Raw genomic sequence first — 17,567 nt, forward strand, 5'->3', positions numbered from 1 at the left:
CACTCATGTATTTGCTAGAAAGAAGACAGATTTTCTGTCTAAATGTTTTTTGAAGAAAAATAATTAAAACTGAAGTTCTCTGACCATCGCATTGACCATTCTTATGTCATCCGAAGGAGAATTGACAAACTTTTGTTTTTGTTCCTATTACAGTCAATGTTAGAGAATTATATAGAGGAATGTAAGTTCCCTCCAGAACCAGATGCTGTGTGTTCCTATCAAAATTGCCATGGACATTCCAAAATCCAGATATATTTAACTGATCCAGATTTTAAGGTAAAAAACCCAAACACCTGCAGAGGTGACTTTAGTACAAAAGCATAAGTATAAATAGATTGAAATAGAGCTACTTCCATACCACAGGGTGCCAAAGTCCCATGATGAGCAAGTATTTTTCTCTTCTGGACTTTCTCCAGTCTTAGAAAAATTCTGGCAAAAATCTGATTTCCCCTCCACTCACTCTCGTCCCCAGCATTTAATTACTGTTGTCTCAAGCAACCTGTAATAGTGCCCCAAACCTGTTTACATTTTAGACCCTGATTTATCTTGGGGTCTCACTTGCTAAGGAGATTTAGGGCCTAGCTCCTCAAGATCCCCAATTTATTTATGTACTTTTTAAATTTATCAAATTTAAGGCAAGTGCAATCTCTTTAAACAACTTCCTGATGGTTAGGGGCTGAATCCCCAACCTTTCCTTTCCCACTAATCCAGTGTGGCCCTGCCTTGGGCTATACTTAGTCATTCCTTCAAAAATAAGCAAGTGGAGTTTATGTGACAGTGCACCACAACATGCCTGCCTATTCTGTTAAGAGATTAAATATGCCAGAAAATATTATATTGTCATCATTTTAATCCATCTTGAAAGAGCCACATAGCTCTGGAAGTGGGTTCAAATTTTTTTTATTTTTTAGTTTTTAAGGGAGCTAAGGTGAGAGAATGCTGGAGTGCAGTTGGGTTAGGTTTCAGTTTGACCTACTAACTCCTGAATAGTGAAAGTGGGAAGGAATAGAGGGCCTTGAGGCCAACCATCTCTAGCTGATACCTTCCCCTTCTGTCACCTGAATCATCCAGTCATATTTACTGAGTGCTTACTGCATGCAGAGCCCTGTACTAAGCACTTGGAAGAGTACAGTACAATAGTAAACAGACACATTCCCTGCCTATAACAAGTTTATAGTCTATAGCCCACAGGATTCTGGGGGAATCCCATCTAGACTGTAAGGTTGTTCTAAGCAGGGAAAATTTTTGCTAATTCTTTTGTAGTCTCCCAAGTGCTTAGTACAGTGCTCTGCACTCAATAAATATAATCGATTTGACTGGGAAACTATACAGGTATCTCTCTGAATCTGTTAAGGGATTATTGCATAGAGAATGGAGGCAGTTATTTCTGATCTGTATTTTTTATAATTCCCTCCTCCTGTACTTTTTATTATAAATAGTGGTATAAATTTTTCAGACCAGATTATATCTGTGAGCATACATCCCAAGGAATACATTTGTTTCTTGGTTTAATTATATAGTTGAGCATGTGTTTATGTATAACCCCTATTGCATATTTCTTCAAGTGTAATTTTAATTTAATTGCTTAAATCCAAGGGCTTTATACGTATCAACTGCTGCCAATTGTGTAAAATAGAATTTCACATTAGCTGCTGGAAGAAGTTAAAAACAACTTTCAATGATAAAAATGACAAGGTAAGACATGCATTGTCTGACATATCAATTTATTTGTTTCTAAATGCAAATAAAGTCCAGAAGAAGAATGCTAGGTGCTTTGGGTCAGATCCTAATGGATACATTTCTTCTAAGTATATTAGGTGTTTTGAAAGGTGCATTTATTCTTTTAGGCTAGTAGAATATTATTTAGTTTATAAATGGCATCCCCCCTCCCTCAACACATACATACAAACACACCTCCTTCCCCCCCTCCCCTTTTTTTCATTCATATAGATCACTCAGACATAAGGGATGCAATCTTTGGTTTTAGTGTTCATTTACAGAGAAATTTGGAAAATATGTACAGGAACAGTGAACTTTACTTTTTGAAGAAGGATGTATTAGAAACACATCTTTAAACTGGCTCGTAAGGGTCCAGACAGGTTGCCTTCTTAATGCTCTCTTGAACTTTCATATTTTAAAATTGTATTTGTTAAGCACTTAATGTGTGCCAGGCACTGTACTAAGCATTGAGGTAGATACAAGACAGGCAGGTAAATCAGCCCTGTCCCTCCTGCAGCAAACAAGTGGCAGAGCTAGGATTAGAATGCCCAGGCTTATGCTCTTTCCACTAGGCCATGCTGCTATTTTGCATCATAATTTGCTGGGAAAGACATTCTGAAATGAATTGTTTGAAAAGTTATTGTAGTTTGTGGATATTTTCTTGAGAATGGTTCCTCTGTAATCACTGAATTCATATTTTTAATCAGGCTCCTGGGTATGAGTGGTTTAATTTTAAATACTACTGTATAATTAAAGCTTTCATAGGTCACTATATTTCACTAATCATTTTATTATAGCACCATCCTAAGACTAAGTAAAGATAATAACCCATGTTTTCAAGAAGCATAGTTAGAATAATCTCTCTTATATTAGTGAAATAATTTCTATGTTAAGTGTCTATTATCCCAGCAATATAGTAGTTGAGAGTGAAGTATATTCCATATAACACTGTTTCAGTTGAATTATGGATTTAAGTTATACCTTAGAATGCATTTCAGTGGACTTTTTGTTATGTTCTCCTCTGAGATGTGGTTCAGATTCTTTTTCTTTCATCCAAGGATCAAAAAATAGAATCCAGGTATCTCCCTCCCCTTCCCACCCCACCAATCATTATCCGAGATGCCAAATGAGTGGTGGGATAAAAATAATATCCTCTGTGTCAGAACAGTGACATGGATAGATATTCGAGTCCAGTTTTCTCTTTACACCAGGGTCAGAAAATAATATTCCTGATTTACCATTTGCTATAATGAGGAAGAATACTGTCTTCAAATTTTTGCTAAAACTGATATTTACTGTGATTAACACACACCCATAATTAGGGTGGTGAGTTGAGAGATTAACAGGAGAAGGGAGATAGCAGGAAAGACAGAAAGACTAGAATGAGGCACCTTGAGTAGAGAGGGGAACAAAGAGTGTGGACTCGGGTGTAGTGGAGAAGAAAGAGAAGTAGCAGAGGGGAGAGAGAGAGCTATTGGAGTGCCTTTGAGATGATGCTCAGAAGTTTCCAGTTGATGCAGAGAGAATTTTTTTTCAAAATAATTTTTTTTCAAAATAATTTTTTTTTCAAAATATTTTTTTTTCAAAATGATGCAGAGAGTATTGGGCAAAATATAATAATAACATAATATCAGAATGTGGCATTTATTACCACTTTTTTAGGTCGTGTTTTGTGGCCAAAATCCTAGACCAGTGATAACATGGTAGTTTAGATATTTGGTCTAATTTAGAATCTACGCTGCTAAGCAGCATGCCTGTGGGACACAGTGTTCACTGGAAATATCCCTTCCAAATCAAGCTTTAAATGGCCGTAAATTGTGCAACAATACCTAGTAATAGGGTTTTTTTTTGCATCTTTAATCTCCAGTATGCCTCTATTTTTGATCACTTAAAATATATGCAATAATCCTTCTGATTTAGTTTTATAGGTAGGGAAAATATTTGTTAGCATCGTGGGTAGGGAACATATCTACCAACTCTGCTATATTGTTTTCTCCCAAGCACTTAGTGCAGTGCTCTGCACCTAGTAAGCTTTCATTGATTAATTGTAAGCCGCTGTGACTTCATTTTAGTTAATGTCGATCAAATTCATTTTCCTTTTCTTCTTAACAGGATTTTCTTCAAGACCCATGTCTTACCCCTGACTGTGGAGGAATCATTTCCAAGATTATTATCTTTGGTTCAACAGGCCAAATTAAATGTGAAGTAAGTACTCATCAAAAGAAAGGTCTAGGTAAAGGGGTAAAAGAGCACTTATTTACATTTAATCCTTTCGCAAAAAGAAATTATTTTTTTTTGGTGCTATGTACTTTGAGTCGTGTACCTCTCCAGCAAAGAGCAGAGTATATTTGTAAAATCACAGAAGTGTACCCAAGCCATTATGGTATTTCTGTGATCAGCCATATGCCTTTAGATATGGGAGAACAAATCATTGCCTTTGGTGAGGTAAATGGAATGTGGGAGGCATAGAAAAGGGCATGAGGAGTAATGATATACCTTAATCACTGAAAATTTTGAATCCCTTCTTAGAGAAGATTAGTTTCTTTACCTTAGTGGCACTGTGACTTTTTCCGGTAGATGGACAATTTGTTTAGGCTTCAGCTCTAGCTCTCCAATCTGTGCCAGGGTCATAACGTTATCAGTGAATCTGGTTTTGCTGAGCACTTCTTGTTTATGCTTCAGATTGCGTAGTATTTCCGATTTTGTGACGCTGGCTCTTGCCATAGAAAAAAAATAATATTGGATGAGTCACAGTCCTGGTGTCCTTTTTGTTTTTTAAAGTTTGAACATAAAGTTGTGAAAGAAAGGGATCCACCGAGACCTGTAGTGAAACAGAAGTGTTCCAGGTAAGATTTATAATTGGTAACCTGTTTAGAACTTTGATGACAGAGCAAGACTAAATTTGGATTGAATGCAAATATCTAGATTACACTGATTTTTTTTTAAACTGACTTTACTATTAAAGAACGTAAAAACAATAACTCCTTAAAATCTACTTTGAGGAACTCTGGTGACAAAATTGAGGATTAGAAATCAGTTGCAGGGGTTTGGGGAGTAGTTGATGGGGGCGGGAAAGGAGGAAGTGAGAAGATTATCAGGAATTTTGAGTTAATGAAGTTCTACTGAATTTTCAGTAGTAGATTGGACTCTTAGTTGCGCTGAAAAATGATTGATAGAATTTGTTATGTTTATTTAGTGTACCAACGTAAGTTTCCCCCAAACCACTGGCTAAAACATTTTTGTGAGATTTCAAAGGGAAACTAGATTGTTCTTAAAAAACTGAAGGTCACGAGCTTTCTAATAAATAGTGTTTTTCAGCCTAGGGAAACTAAGAATTAAAGAAGATAAAAAATCAAAGAGAAAGCTTCTAAAAAAAGAAGCAAAATCTTTAGCAAACGAAAGAATGGAAGAGAAATCAAGTGACAATAACTCATCTAAACACAGTGTCCATAAAGGTATGTAAGGGATAAAGCATCTGTCTGAGTAGTTGATTCTCTCTTTAGCTGGATGTCCAGGTACATCGAAACATGAGCTTCCTTAGCATATTGTATCTTTTGAAGGCACTGTCAACCAATTATGTCCCACAACCTGCAAAAATCAATCAGTCAGTGATATTTAGTGCATACAGTACTAAGCGCTTGGGGAGAGTATAATACAACAGAGTTGGCAGACAAGTTTCCTGCCCACCAGGAGTTTATAGGCTAGAGGGGAAGGCAGACATTAAAATAAATTACAGATACATACATAGATGCTGAGGAAGGCGTGGCTATCCAGTGTTTAAAGAGTGCAGATCCTGGTGGTAAGTGACACAGAAGGGAGAGGGAATAGGGAAAATGAGGGCTTTAGTTGGGGATGGTCTCTTGTAGATGTAATTTTAATAAGGCCTTGCAGGTAGGGAGAGTGGTAGTCTATAATTAATCAATCAGTGGTATTTATTGAGCTCTTACTCTGTGCAGAGCACTGTTCTGAGCATTAAGTTCCAAACAACCATGTTTCAACATTAATCAACTATTAATCAACTGTGAAGTAGCAACAAAGAATGATTGTCAGAAGCTAATTATATCACAGTTAATAATGCATATGTGTCTGCATACCAGATTTAATTTTGACTCAGGTTGCAGTGGTAAAATTGTTTTTGATAATTGCTAATAGTATACCCCATGTTGCTGCTATGAAGAGAGTTTTCCTCCTTTCTGTCTTAACATCAGCATTGATTTTCCTGCTCTTTGGTTTCCTTTGCTTGAATTTTCAGTGGAATCTACTCAAATATTTTTGAATTCGATTTTCTGTTTTGGTGACTTACGCAAATTTTGTAGAGAGATTTGGGGTAGTTTAGGAATGTGAAAGGTGAGTTTTTTAAATTTTTTTTTGCGTATTGTATATTGCAACACAGATGCTACTTAAATTCCATTGTTTTTTTACACATAGTGCTTGTTATTAGTAGAAACTGTTTAATATGAAATTATATTCTATTAAAAAAATAGACTGGCACAATTTTCAAATGAAAATTGAGAAAATTTTGAGTTCTGTAAAAATGTGAAAATGAATAATAAAAATCCTGGTTAAGCATAATCCATATTCCCTAATGCAATGGCAGATAAGTTTAAACACAGTGTGAATGGGGATTGATACTGTTTTATCATCTCACTCATAAGTAAATTGTTCCTAATTTTTTTATAGGCTGTGTTCAAAGTTGCCAAGTTATTGGTGATAGAGTTCTGCATTGTATAAAGCAAAATGCTGAAAAAATTAAATTTGGGGTACAAGACACATCTAAACTTCTGAGTGAATTGCTTTCTTGGTGGGTAATAAGCAAGGAGGATTATACTGAATGTTCTGCTAGCCATCTACCTAATGAAACCATGGAGCGCCTTCTCTGTCACTTGTTCCAGAACCAGAACAGAGTAAAGACAAGAATTTTTTTACATGTATTGAGTGAGATTGAAGTTGTGGTTGACCCCAAACTACATGAGTGGATTCAGAAACTCAACAATTTTGGTAAGTCTCCTTTCCCGAAATGACTGATTATCTAAGTCAAGCTTATCAGATGGAATATTAAAATGAGTTGGCCTCTTCATCTTTTCTCTCCTCAATTATTAAGAATATTTGTTTTAAATGCAGCTCTGAAAATTCTTCTTTCTACTATGCCATATAATAAAGTGTTCAATGGATCAGACTCTTCAGTCTCTCTGCCCCTTGACCTTATTGTCTTGTGCTCATTTGTGGCCAGGGAATGTGTTACCAGTTCTGCTGTATTGGCACTCTTCCAAAGGCTTAGTTCAGTGTTCTGCACATAGTAATTACTCAGTAAATTCTGGTGATTGAGATTGCTATCCCAGCCCAAGTAACCTCATAGGTTGCACATAGAAGCCAATTTTAAACTCTGTGTACTGATTGGGAAGCAGTGTAGCCTAAGCCTGGGATTCAGAGGATTCTAATTCTAGCTCTACCACTCTCACTTATAACATGGGGATTCATTACTTGTTCTCCCTCCTACTTAGACCGTGTGCCTCGTGGAACAGGTATCGAGTCCGACCTGATTAATTTGTAGCTTAGTACAGTACTTGACACTTAATAAGTGTTTAGCACATATAATAATTATAAATTGTATTTTCAGTCGACTTATGTTTAGAATATTGCACCAAGGGCCAGGTAAGTAAGGCAAGTAAAAGGTGAGGAAATCCTTGAGAAATGCTCAGAGGCAGATGGTCAAAATGCAGTCGAAAAAGTTGAAGGTATACCTAGGAAATGCGGTTAGAGACCCAGTTAAGAATGGAGGATCATGTTGGCATACAGTCACTCTTGCCTTTGTCAGGCTATTCCAGTCTTTCATTTTGGAGGCGTTGAGGAGCTGGCATTTCCAGCGTTCTCCCAGGGCTTCCTCTGAGCTCAAGGAGTTCCAAAGAGGTCAAGATGTACCTGAAGCCCCTTTTTGGTTAGTGAGTTATACCACTTGGGAATGAGTTCAGAATTTCTTATTTGTTGAGCTCTTTGACTCTGCAGACTATATATTTCCAAGCTAGTACAATTTCTTCCTGTGGATTTTTTTTTTTTTACAGGCTTGGATGCCACAGAAGCTTTTTTTTCCCGTTATGGAGATTCTATTAGAGAGCTCAAATGCAACATCATCACTGATCTTTGGAATGAGAAATATGGTCATAAACTAGACCTTGTGCTCCCCAATTCTGTAGATGGAGAAATTCTTGAATGCTTTCATTTGTCATCCTTGAAGGAAGCTCGCTGCCTAATATGGCTATTAGAAGAGAATAGGGAAAAATTTCCTACTCTACATCATATTTTAGATGAATTTTTTGATATAATGGGTAAGTATAAATGACAGAGTTAGAATATGTTATTTCTCCTGAGATAAATTCCAATTGACCTAGGATTTTACCCATGTCTATTCAGCTTAATTTTTAACCTTGTAAGCTTATTTCTCCACTCAGTTCATTATGTCATATTTGATTATTTGGTTTTACAGAAGGAGAATATTCAATGTATTATCACACACTACTGGAGTAGTTACTCTAAAAATCAGGAAGTCTGGGTTGTATGTTTTTGTGTTTTCTCAAGTGAGCATTTTCAGATATGGCAGTTTCTAAATAAATTATTTCTGAGTAGGAACCAACATGCACACCATATAGATGTGTTGCTGAGTTACATTGTCCCCAAGAAAAAGGAAAAGAAAAGAGATGTTTGGTTGGTCCAGATAACTGGAATGGGAAAAGAGGCAATTTTAATCCCAAAGGATACACCTTGAGAACGTTCTTTGTCCCTGTGGGTAATAGTACTGTGCTGTTTTTTGGTGAAAAGCCATCTAAACAGTTTTTGAGGAACTGCTTCCTTAGAAGTCTTCCCACCAAAATGACCATCAGTTTCATGATTTTGGTCAGAAATTCCACCATCAGAAATATTTTCACATTTTGTCATAGACTGCGCAAGTAGTAATTTTGCATTTACTGCTGAATCACACATACGAAAGCTCCCTGCATTGTGGAATATAAAATTACCTCAACTATCACCTGAAATTGTTTCTCTTTTTTAGAAAGGGTGCAGTATATTTCACAAAGTAAAAATATAAAATAAAAAACCAGCTGATTAAATATTTATCCTTTAACAGATGGGCCCTGTACTATATTAAGGAAACAAGAAAATGAAGATGCCTCAGTAAGTCTTTTTAATGAGCTTGCACTTTATTTCTTAGTTACACTAACTTTCCTCCCTATTTTGTAAATAGATTATTTTCAGGAATTAATAGCTAACTAATACAAGCCTATTGTTTTGCAAGACTTAATTAGGCTTGATCTCCCAGAGCCTCTGATTTGGTGACTTTTTTTTTTAGTAGAAAAGGATGTCAGCTGGGAATTTTGCCCACCACTGGCTTGAGAAGTTGGCGGCCTTTTCCTTTTAAACCATTGAGGAAGCACTGTTTTTGAGAGGACACTATTTTCCCCTAATAGACTCAAAAGTGGGTGAGGTCAGTATTGAAACAGGAAAATGCATAGCTTTCAGAGCCATATAACTTCAGCATTGATTTTCAGAGGAACACAGTTGGAGCGTTAACTGTGAAATTTACCTTTTATTTGACTATGAATGCAGTTTTGGGTGGAGAAAAGACAGAAGCTTGGAATTTAGATCTTTACTTCAAATTAAGTGATCTTTAAGTTGAAATTAATTTTATATCCTTATATACTATGATGCAGCATTGTGCCTTAGTCATGTAGCCAGAATTCCAATGTGTATTTAAAAGATCATTTATGTGGTATAAATATGTACCAGAATAACAATTAAATGCTGGGAAAGATTTGTCAGTCCAGGTAACAAGTCTTTCATTTATATTTGATATTTTAAGTGTAATCTTTTACCTTACTAATAAGGTCACCACTGTGGGGGTTTTTCATGATAGAGGAAGAGTTTAGGAATTCAGCTGGAAAAACTGCAGCTCTGAAAAATTTCTACCCCTTTCAGATAGCATCACTTTCCTATTTTGATCATAGCATCTTCTCGCTGCATTTAGGATAGTGTAAGAGAACTGTATCCTAGAAGCTTCTGTCATTACTGCCTAGAGCCTGTATTGCAAAATATTCCAGCTCCACAATGTTTGTTTATTTTGCAAAATTAATATCTTGGTTTGGTTATTGAACTTTGTTCTTATTGAGGTGAGAGCCTTCAGGGCAAGGCTACATCAAACACCCAGGATATTAATACAAATTGCTTTTCTTTAGGCTAGTAAGCATTTGAATTAGAAGCTGATGAAAATGATAGATTCTGTCATGTGAGTGTGATTCCTTTTTTTTTTTTTTGCATTAATTCAAAATTGACAAAGTGAATGTGCGGTTCTTTTTTCCTCCCAAGAAAAAAAATTGATGTTTTGGGGATAAGCCCTCCTGATTATTAAGCATCTGAATTTCATTAACAGGAAATATGGTGTTTTCATGAGGACTCTTCTCAAAGTGCTTTTTTGATACTCTGAGGTGTGTGTGTGTTTTTTTTTCTGAAAATGGAGAACATTTGCATATAATGAAGTTTTCAGAGAAATGTTCTTCCTTCAGAAGGAACTGTTCATTTTGTTATATCAGTGGATGAAGTTTCCCTGTTTACCACTTTGGAGTCATGTCAGAAGTAGTATCTTGAACAAGAAAAAGTTGCTTTTTGCATACAAAGTGTCCACTCTTACGCCTGATGTCTATGAAACACCTTCAAAATGATCATCCGAAGTTAGTTTTAGGAAAATTTATTTCCTTTCCATGAAGGAGATTAGATTAGAGATGAATTTTTCAGCATTTGATTTCTTCCATAAATTTGTTTTATACTTTATAACTTTTTGAGTAATCAAGGTTATTTTTCAGGGCACTGAGTCCAGTCCAGGGGAAAAAGGGTGATTATCTTCACTATTTTCTCATGGATTTTTTTTGTTGTTGTTACTTTTTAGACTGTTATAAAGGTAAAAAACAAAAACCGGAAAAAGAAGCAAAAAGGATCAAAGGTATACAATGTTTTCTTTAGTAGTATCATTATAGTTTAACCTAAAAAAATTAAACAGTTTTTGAGTTTGAAGTTATGAATCTCCAAATTGTGGGTGGGCCTTGAAGTATTTGGTGTTGAAGAATTCTGGGCTTTTAATTCAATAAAATTAATTTTTCACTTGATTAATGGGTCAAACTGGAAAACTGTCCTATTGTATTCTTCTAGTTTCTGAAACAATGACATATGGAAAGGGCACAGTATGGGAAGTAGGGAAACCTGTTCTCTAATCCCAGATGTACCATTTACCAGCTGTGTGACCTTGATCAAATCACTTAACTTCTCTGGGCCTCAGTTTCCTTACCTCTAAAATGGGAATGGGAAAAGGGACCTCCCTTTCCCTCAGACTGTGAGCATGAGGGACTAGGTCCTGTATGTTTATATTGTATCTTCTCCAGGCCTCAACACTGTGCCTGGCTTAACAAACACCACAGTTCCTATTATCAATCAATCATTTTTATTGAGCCCTTACTGTGCGCAGAGTACTGTATGAGGGGTTTGAGAGAATACAGTACAGCAGAGAGAATACAGTACAGTACAGGGTAGACACATTCCCTGCCCCAAACGAGCTCACAGTCTAGAGGGGGAGACAGACATTTACATCAAAAAATTACGGATATGTACATAAGGGCTGTGGGGTTTAGGGAGAGGTGAATAAAGAGAGCAAATCAAGGCGACACAGGAGAGTGAGAAAAGAGGAAATGAGGGCTTAGGGAAGGCCTCTTGGAGGAGATGTGCCTTCAGTAAGGCTTGGAAGGCAAATGCCTGTCGCAGATGAAGAGGAAGGGCATTCCAGGCCAGAGGCAGGTTGTGGGTGAGAGGACGGTGGGAGGATAAACGAGATCGAGGTACAGTGGCATTAGAGGAGCCAAGTGTGCAGACTGGGTTGTTTTAGGAGAGCAAAGAGGTGTGGTAGGAGAGAGCAAGGTGATTAGTATTCTAAAATACTGCATTTTTGTGGTGATTGCTCAAAAATAATTTGACAGCTTTATCATGACAGCAAGGTGAATTTGATAACGCATTCTTCCTTTTGTATAAATAGCCTCCCTTAACTGTAAAATGCAAGAGTTAAGAAGGGAAAAAGTGGGATGTTCAACATTAGAGTGGTTGCCAGAGAGGCTGCTCCAGCCATCCTGTTGTTACTGTTGGAACAAAATTAAAGGTTGGGTGGGCATTGGTCAGATCCACGTTTTTTGTTTTTCAAGTGCTTTACTAGGAAGTGTCTTGGTAATAATTTACAAATGGATTTATTTTTTAAAGTAGAGCAGCAACGTGGCCTAGTAGAGAAGCAATGTGGCCCAGTGGAAAGAGCTTGGGCCTGGGAGACAGAGGCCCTGGGTTCTAATCCTGACTTCGCCACTTGTCTGCTGTATGACCTTGCACAAATAATTTAACTTCTCTGTGCCTCAGTTACCTCATCTGAAAATGGGAATTTAGACTGTGCACCCTATGTAGGACAGGGACAGTGTCCCACCCAATTATCTTGTAGCTGCCCCAGTGCATACTGCAGTGCCTTACACATAGTAAGCACTTAAATACCATGTAAAAAAAATTTCAAAAGTAGTCAAATTTAATTAGTTCCTTGTTAGGTTTTCCTGGAAAAGGAATCAGAATCCTTGGGCAGGAAGGGACCTCGGGAGGTGGTTCATGTGATATAGCCTCCTTTCCAGGCAGGTGAACATCAAAACCATTCAGTTGATTTAGATCTTTTTTAAAAAAGATTTCCAAAGATGGACATCTACTCTTGCCCACCTCCTCCCCCCTCCACAACTGGGTCATCTAATAGTTTATTCCAGTATTATATCAGCTTGTCAGTCAATCACTTCAGCTGAGAAGTTAGTTCTTTATGGTGTTCAGATGGAGCTGTCTTAAAAGCCAATTTCCCCTTGTTTAGCCATCAAGGGACATGGAAAACAGTGATCTGAACCTTCACCATAAAAATAATTTGTATTTTAGCCTCTAATTTAGTTTTTGTCCCAAGAACATTTAACTGATCCTCCTAAGAACCTGATTTTTACACAACAGATTCTACATCCTTATATTGCTCTTGTTTGAACTCTCTTAAGTTTCTCTACCTCCTTTTTCAAAACAAGGTGAACACGACTGGTAACGATATTTTAAAAAGATCTTGCCGATGTAGAGCACAGCAGAAGTGCATGTAAACACTCTTGCCGATAATATCTCAGAACTTTCTTGGGCCTTTTAGTAGCAGCATTATAATGCTGGTTCAAGATCCTTTTCTAGTTGACTTTGGCCGTGAGGTAGACAAACATTATCAAATTTCCTTCTTTATTTTAACTAGCCTGTTTTCCCGCTGTCTGGAGTTGGAGGAATAATACAGGATGATGACATTATTTTTACAGATGAAAATCCTCTGTAAGTTGTATTTTTCTATTCACTTTTTTTTTTAGTCCTAAAATAGTGGTATATCATTCATGCTCAAAATCTGTTGCTCAACTTAATTGTAATCATCTGTCAAGAAATTATGACTCCAAAGTTATTCCAGTGAACCATCTTGGCTAGAATTTTCAATAATCTAATCTAGTATTATGAACAGTGGTTCTTTAGTGAATAGAATAACTGCAATGATTCAAAGCACCATTGATAATCTCCCTTGCTTTTCCTTTGGACTGTCTTTGTGAAAGAAATATTATGGCTCAAAGAAGATGATCTTTGGAGTCTCATTAATCTAAAATGTTAGTCATTTTTGAAAAACTATTTTAATGCTCCAGGTGAGTGTTAGAAGTAATGAACATAAAAAACAAAATGAAACGTCTAAACTGCCAAAGTGCTATGACTTTCCTTTGAATAAAGTAAAAAAAAAAAAATGTTGGTATTTGTTAAGCGCTTACTATGTGCCGAGCACTGTTCTAAGTAAGAAAGCTGAAGATCAACTATAGACAAAATTTTATCTAAATTTAATGTTCTCCCATCTTTTTTGAGTAGTCATTGTGATTGCTAAAAGATACTGTATTTACAGAGAGAAAATTCTAGTAGCAGTCACTAAGATATGCTTTAGATTCAGAATCTGTGATATTTTGTTTTCTGTTGCATTTGTAACGTTCACCCTCAAACTTCCAGCTCAAATTGGCATTATTAATTTCCATTTAATTACAGGTGTATCTATTTTTTGAAAAATCTCTTTGGTCGATTTTCATTTTGTAAGCCTCAGATGCTCCTAGGAAACTCACTGCTGGAGAATTAGCCCCTGTAACAGTGGCCTCCTGCAGTAGCGATAGGTTGGGAGATGACCCAAGATACTTTCCAGAACCGTTTGCCCTGCAGGACGTGACAGAGGGGACAGCAGTGTTAGTGGAGTGGCAGTACAAGCAGGAAAGACACCCCCCCCCCCTTTGAACTCTAGAACCCATGGGACCTGATCGGAGCTGGTGCCAGGGATCCCATTCCATAGTGACTAGATCATCCCAGGCCAATTTTGTGCTTAAAGTGATGCAGTGGATCTAGTCCAAAGAGCAGTTTTCAACAAATTTTACCATAGCAGGAGTAAGAAAGAGGTGGTTTCAGCCTTTTGCCAACGTGTCAAGCAAATGATCTGCTGCGTTTTAGGTGAGGCTAACAGGGAGTGTCTCAAAGTGAAAACACATTGTGACTTGAGTTAGCATATTTTTGTTATTCTCTGTGACTGCAAACTGCCATCATCTTCCGATCCCCTGACAGTAGTTAGGTACATATCTTGACACTCATCTGATTTCCACATCTATAATTTGTTTTAATATGTCTCCCTCTCTAAATTTTAAGTCCCTTGAGGGCAGAAATTGTGCCTAAGAACGACTGTACTCTCACAGAGTGAGAGCTCAATTAATGTTATTTAGTGATTGATCTTTATATTTGATTCAGTTGTAAAAAGATTGCTTCTGGTTACCAAATGAGTTGGTAGTTACAAAATATGTCCTTTTCTCTGCAGATCTTTTTTGAATTCTTGGGATCCGTTTGTTGTTCCTGCTAACCTTCAAAATGAGATAGAAGAATTTGAAGCACTCTATGAAAAAAAGATTTCTAATAGTCATCATTATCAGAGACTATTGGATAATAATCCAGATCCAAAATGTGAAACACTTTATGAGTAAGTTGTTTAGTTTTCCCTAAATCAAAGGGCTGAACATAACTGGAGGCTCTTTGTTTGGCTGGACAGTGAATGTCTTCTTAGTTTATTTACAACCATCGAGGAGGTCGAGTAAGGTTTCTTATTCCTTTGCACATGTATACATTATTTGCCGAAACTTATTTTTGGTATCCTCATAAACAGTTTTACAACTTCAGAGTTTGTCAGTTCGGCTTATTATCTACCAGAAGTGTTCTGAAAAGGTTAATGTTTCCTGAGAGGGTCTCCTCTTAGGATTTACTTGATGTCCCAGAAAAGCTGCACTGAGTTATAGGTAGCCACTGTGGCTCTGGTTTGGTGTTTTCCTGAATATCGTAACATGAAGTCCCTTTTAGTGAAGTCACCAATTTAGCCATATCACATTACTCCTCTTCCAAGGAGATGCAGATTGCAAAGGAAACTGTGTGGGCGAAGAGTGCCAGGAGCAGATTTTCCTGTTACGGCAACCATGTTCTGTAACATTACTTTAAAATGTTTTTGGTAAACATGTGCGGATGCCCAGGGACCTCACCATGCAGTATTATAAAACAAGTTAAAACCTATTCAGTTCCATCTGTCATCTAAGTTTAAAATACACTCACATCTGGGCAGCCTTACGGCAAACATAGTAGCACAAGATACTTTTTGGAGTGTGAGTTCATTGAAGATATTAAGCCATGCTGGGATGGAGTAGGGGAACCTGGAAGAAGGAATTGAAACTGTTTCCTAGGACATATGTAAATCACTGAGATGTGGTATGCAGGATTGTTCATCTATTCATCTAGGAAATTAGCAATGAAATATACATATTGAAGAAGACTGCCACTTAAGTCACCAGGAAAGGGTTGAAACCCTGGGAAGTTCAGAGCCCTCTACCCCAACCACTTTGTTGTGTTGGGGCAGTGGTGAGCTTAAGTTTTCCATGTCCAAAATTTTCTCTTGTTAGCTTTGGGCAGTTGAGGGGAATAGTTGCTGAAGGGTACTACTTGTTAAAATAGTTAAGCAAAATTATTAAGCAAAAAATACTTTTTGTAATAGTTTGTGTAACTTTCTCTCCCTCAAGCTATTTCTCTCAAATACTGGAGGAACATGGTCCCCTGGAAATTACAGATGAGTTATTGATTGGCGAATATGAACACTTCCCTGAAGAAACTCGGAAAGTTGTGGAAGAAGCAGGGGGATTGAAATCTTTTCTCCTGAGATCTCTTCGTTTTGTTATGTTTAACGACTTCATTGGACTGATGAAAGATGCAGTTGTCCTGAAGGAAAAGGAAGATTACATGTTCAGTCCATATTTTGACGAACACTCCTCACCAGTCAAACCATTATTGAATCCAGCTGCAAAGGAATTCAAGCCATTCTCCCATAACTGTAGTTCTAATGTGCCAATGTCTGAAACTATTAAAGAAAACAATCAGACTGAAAAATATGTGGACCCAGGACATCCTTCAGCTTTTCCTTTTAATTATAGTGCTGATGTTCGTTATCACGGATTTCACATCAATGAAGAATCGATGTTTTGTTTAAATCTATTACCATATTCACCTGCCCATTTAAATTTCTACACAGCTCCTGATTATGAACTGGAAAAAATATTACCAGTAGAGGCAGATAGGACAACTGTTGCTGACACTGCTAGACCAAATAATGATGATGAATATACTGATCACAATGCTCCTCATTTTGATTCAGAAAAAGTAAAAGAGAGAGTCTTAGAAAGAGAGAACATTTCTGGAAGGATGGTTCTTAGTGAAACAGAGATATCAGCGAAATTAGACAACTGCATTTATAGAGATGATAATACTCAACTCCTGGGTAACAGTAATGCTGGTCATTATATTTCTACTAATAAAATGAAAATAGCGACTAAAGATATGACATTGGTGAGAAAAAATCCAGCTACACGAATGATTGCTGTTCAGGTGAGACATTTCATAAATACGTTTAATTACACTGCAAGGTTTAGACTCTTGGTAATAAAGCATATCTTAAAATAATATTGCAATTATCTCTGTCACTAAATTTACTTCAAACCTAAAAAAAGAATGATCTAGTTAATCAAATCTTTGAATGGGTTCCTTGGAGAGCCTCTGGATTCTGCTTCCCTGAAGACATTTAGCAATTATATAGACCTTTATTACCTACTTGCAGGACTGAACCTAAGCCAAGGATATAAATGGGATCTCCACCCACTTAAAGCAGACCTCACTTTTTTAAAGTTACTATAATATTTTCCTTGCCTTAGGGTCTCTTTTTCTTAATTTAAATCATGGTATTTCTTAAGCACTTGGGAGAGTACAACAATAAACAGATACATTCCCTGCCCACAATGAGCTTATAGTCTAGAGCAGGGGAGACAGACATTAAATAAATAAATTCCAGATATTTACATTAGTGCTGTGGGGCTGGGAGGAGGGAAGAACAAAGGGAGCAAGTCAGGGTGACACCAAAGGGAATGACTTGATCGAGTTGTCACCCCAGGCTAGTGGGAGAGCTAGGACTAGGCCCCAGATATTCTGACTGCCACACTCCAAGGTCTTTCTATTACACCATGCTCCTTCATGCAGACTCCTTGAGTTGCCTTTAGTTTTGGTCAGTGTGATGGAGCCTGGCCTCACATAGATGTGGAATATCTAACACATGGCAAAGGTTAGATCTTGGAAACCCTAAAGATTAGTAAAATTTCACTTGCCACCTGATAGTGAAAAGGAAGAAGTCAATA

The 17,567-nt window shown here is 37.0% G+C and overlaps 1 protein-coding gene across 4 annotated transcripts in view; it reads left to right on the forward strand.

Moving 5' to 3' along the window:
• TTC3 (tetratricopeptide repeat domain 3) overlaps positions 1–17,567 on the forward strand; it is a 74,169-nt gene that overhangs the window by 33,429 nt on the left and 23,173 nt on the right. For all 4 annotated transcript variants that reach the window (XM_029046539.2, XM_029046541.2, XM_029046540.2 and 1 more), the window contains 12 exons: positions 154–276; positions 1,597–1,695; positions 3,832–3,924; positions 4,501–4,565; positions 5,038–5,174; positions 6,400–6,717; positions 7,779–8,042; positions 8,840–8,886; positions 10,652–10,705; positions 13,046–13,119; positions 14,669–14,827; positions 15,909–16,767. In XM_029046539.2, coding sequence (XP_028902372.1) covers positions 154–276; positions 1,597–1,695; positions 3,832–3,924; positions 4,501–4,565; positions 5,038–5,174; positions 6,400–6,717; positions 7,779–8,042; positions 8,840–8,886; positions 10,652–10,705; positions 13,046–13,119; positions 14,669–14,827; positions 15,909–16,767 — 2,292 coding nt within the window. The remainder of the gene's footprint in view (positions 1–153; positions 277–1,596; positions 1,696–3,831; positions 3,925–4,500; positions 4,566–5,037; positions 5,175–6,399; positions 6,718–7,778; positions 8,043–8,839; positions 8,887–10,651; positions 10,706–13,045; positions 13,120–14,668; positions 14,828–15,908; positions 16,768–17,567) is intronic.

The sequence above is a fragment of the Ornithorhynchus anatinus genome, chromosome 18 (assembly GCF_004115215.2).
Source record: "Ornithorhynchus anatinus isolate Pmale09 chromosome 18, mOrnAna1.pri.v4, whole genome shotgun sequence".
NCBI classification, from domain to species: domain Eukaryota; kingdom Metazoa; phylum Chordata; class Mammalia; order Monotremata; family Ornithorhynchidae; genus Ornithorhynchus; species Ornithorhynchus anatinus.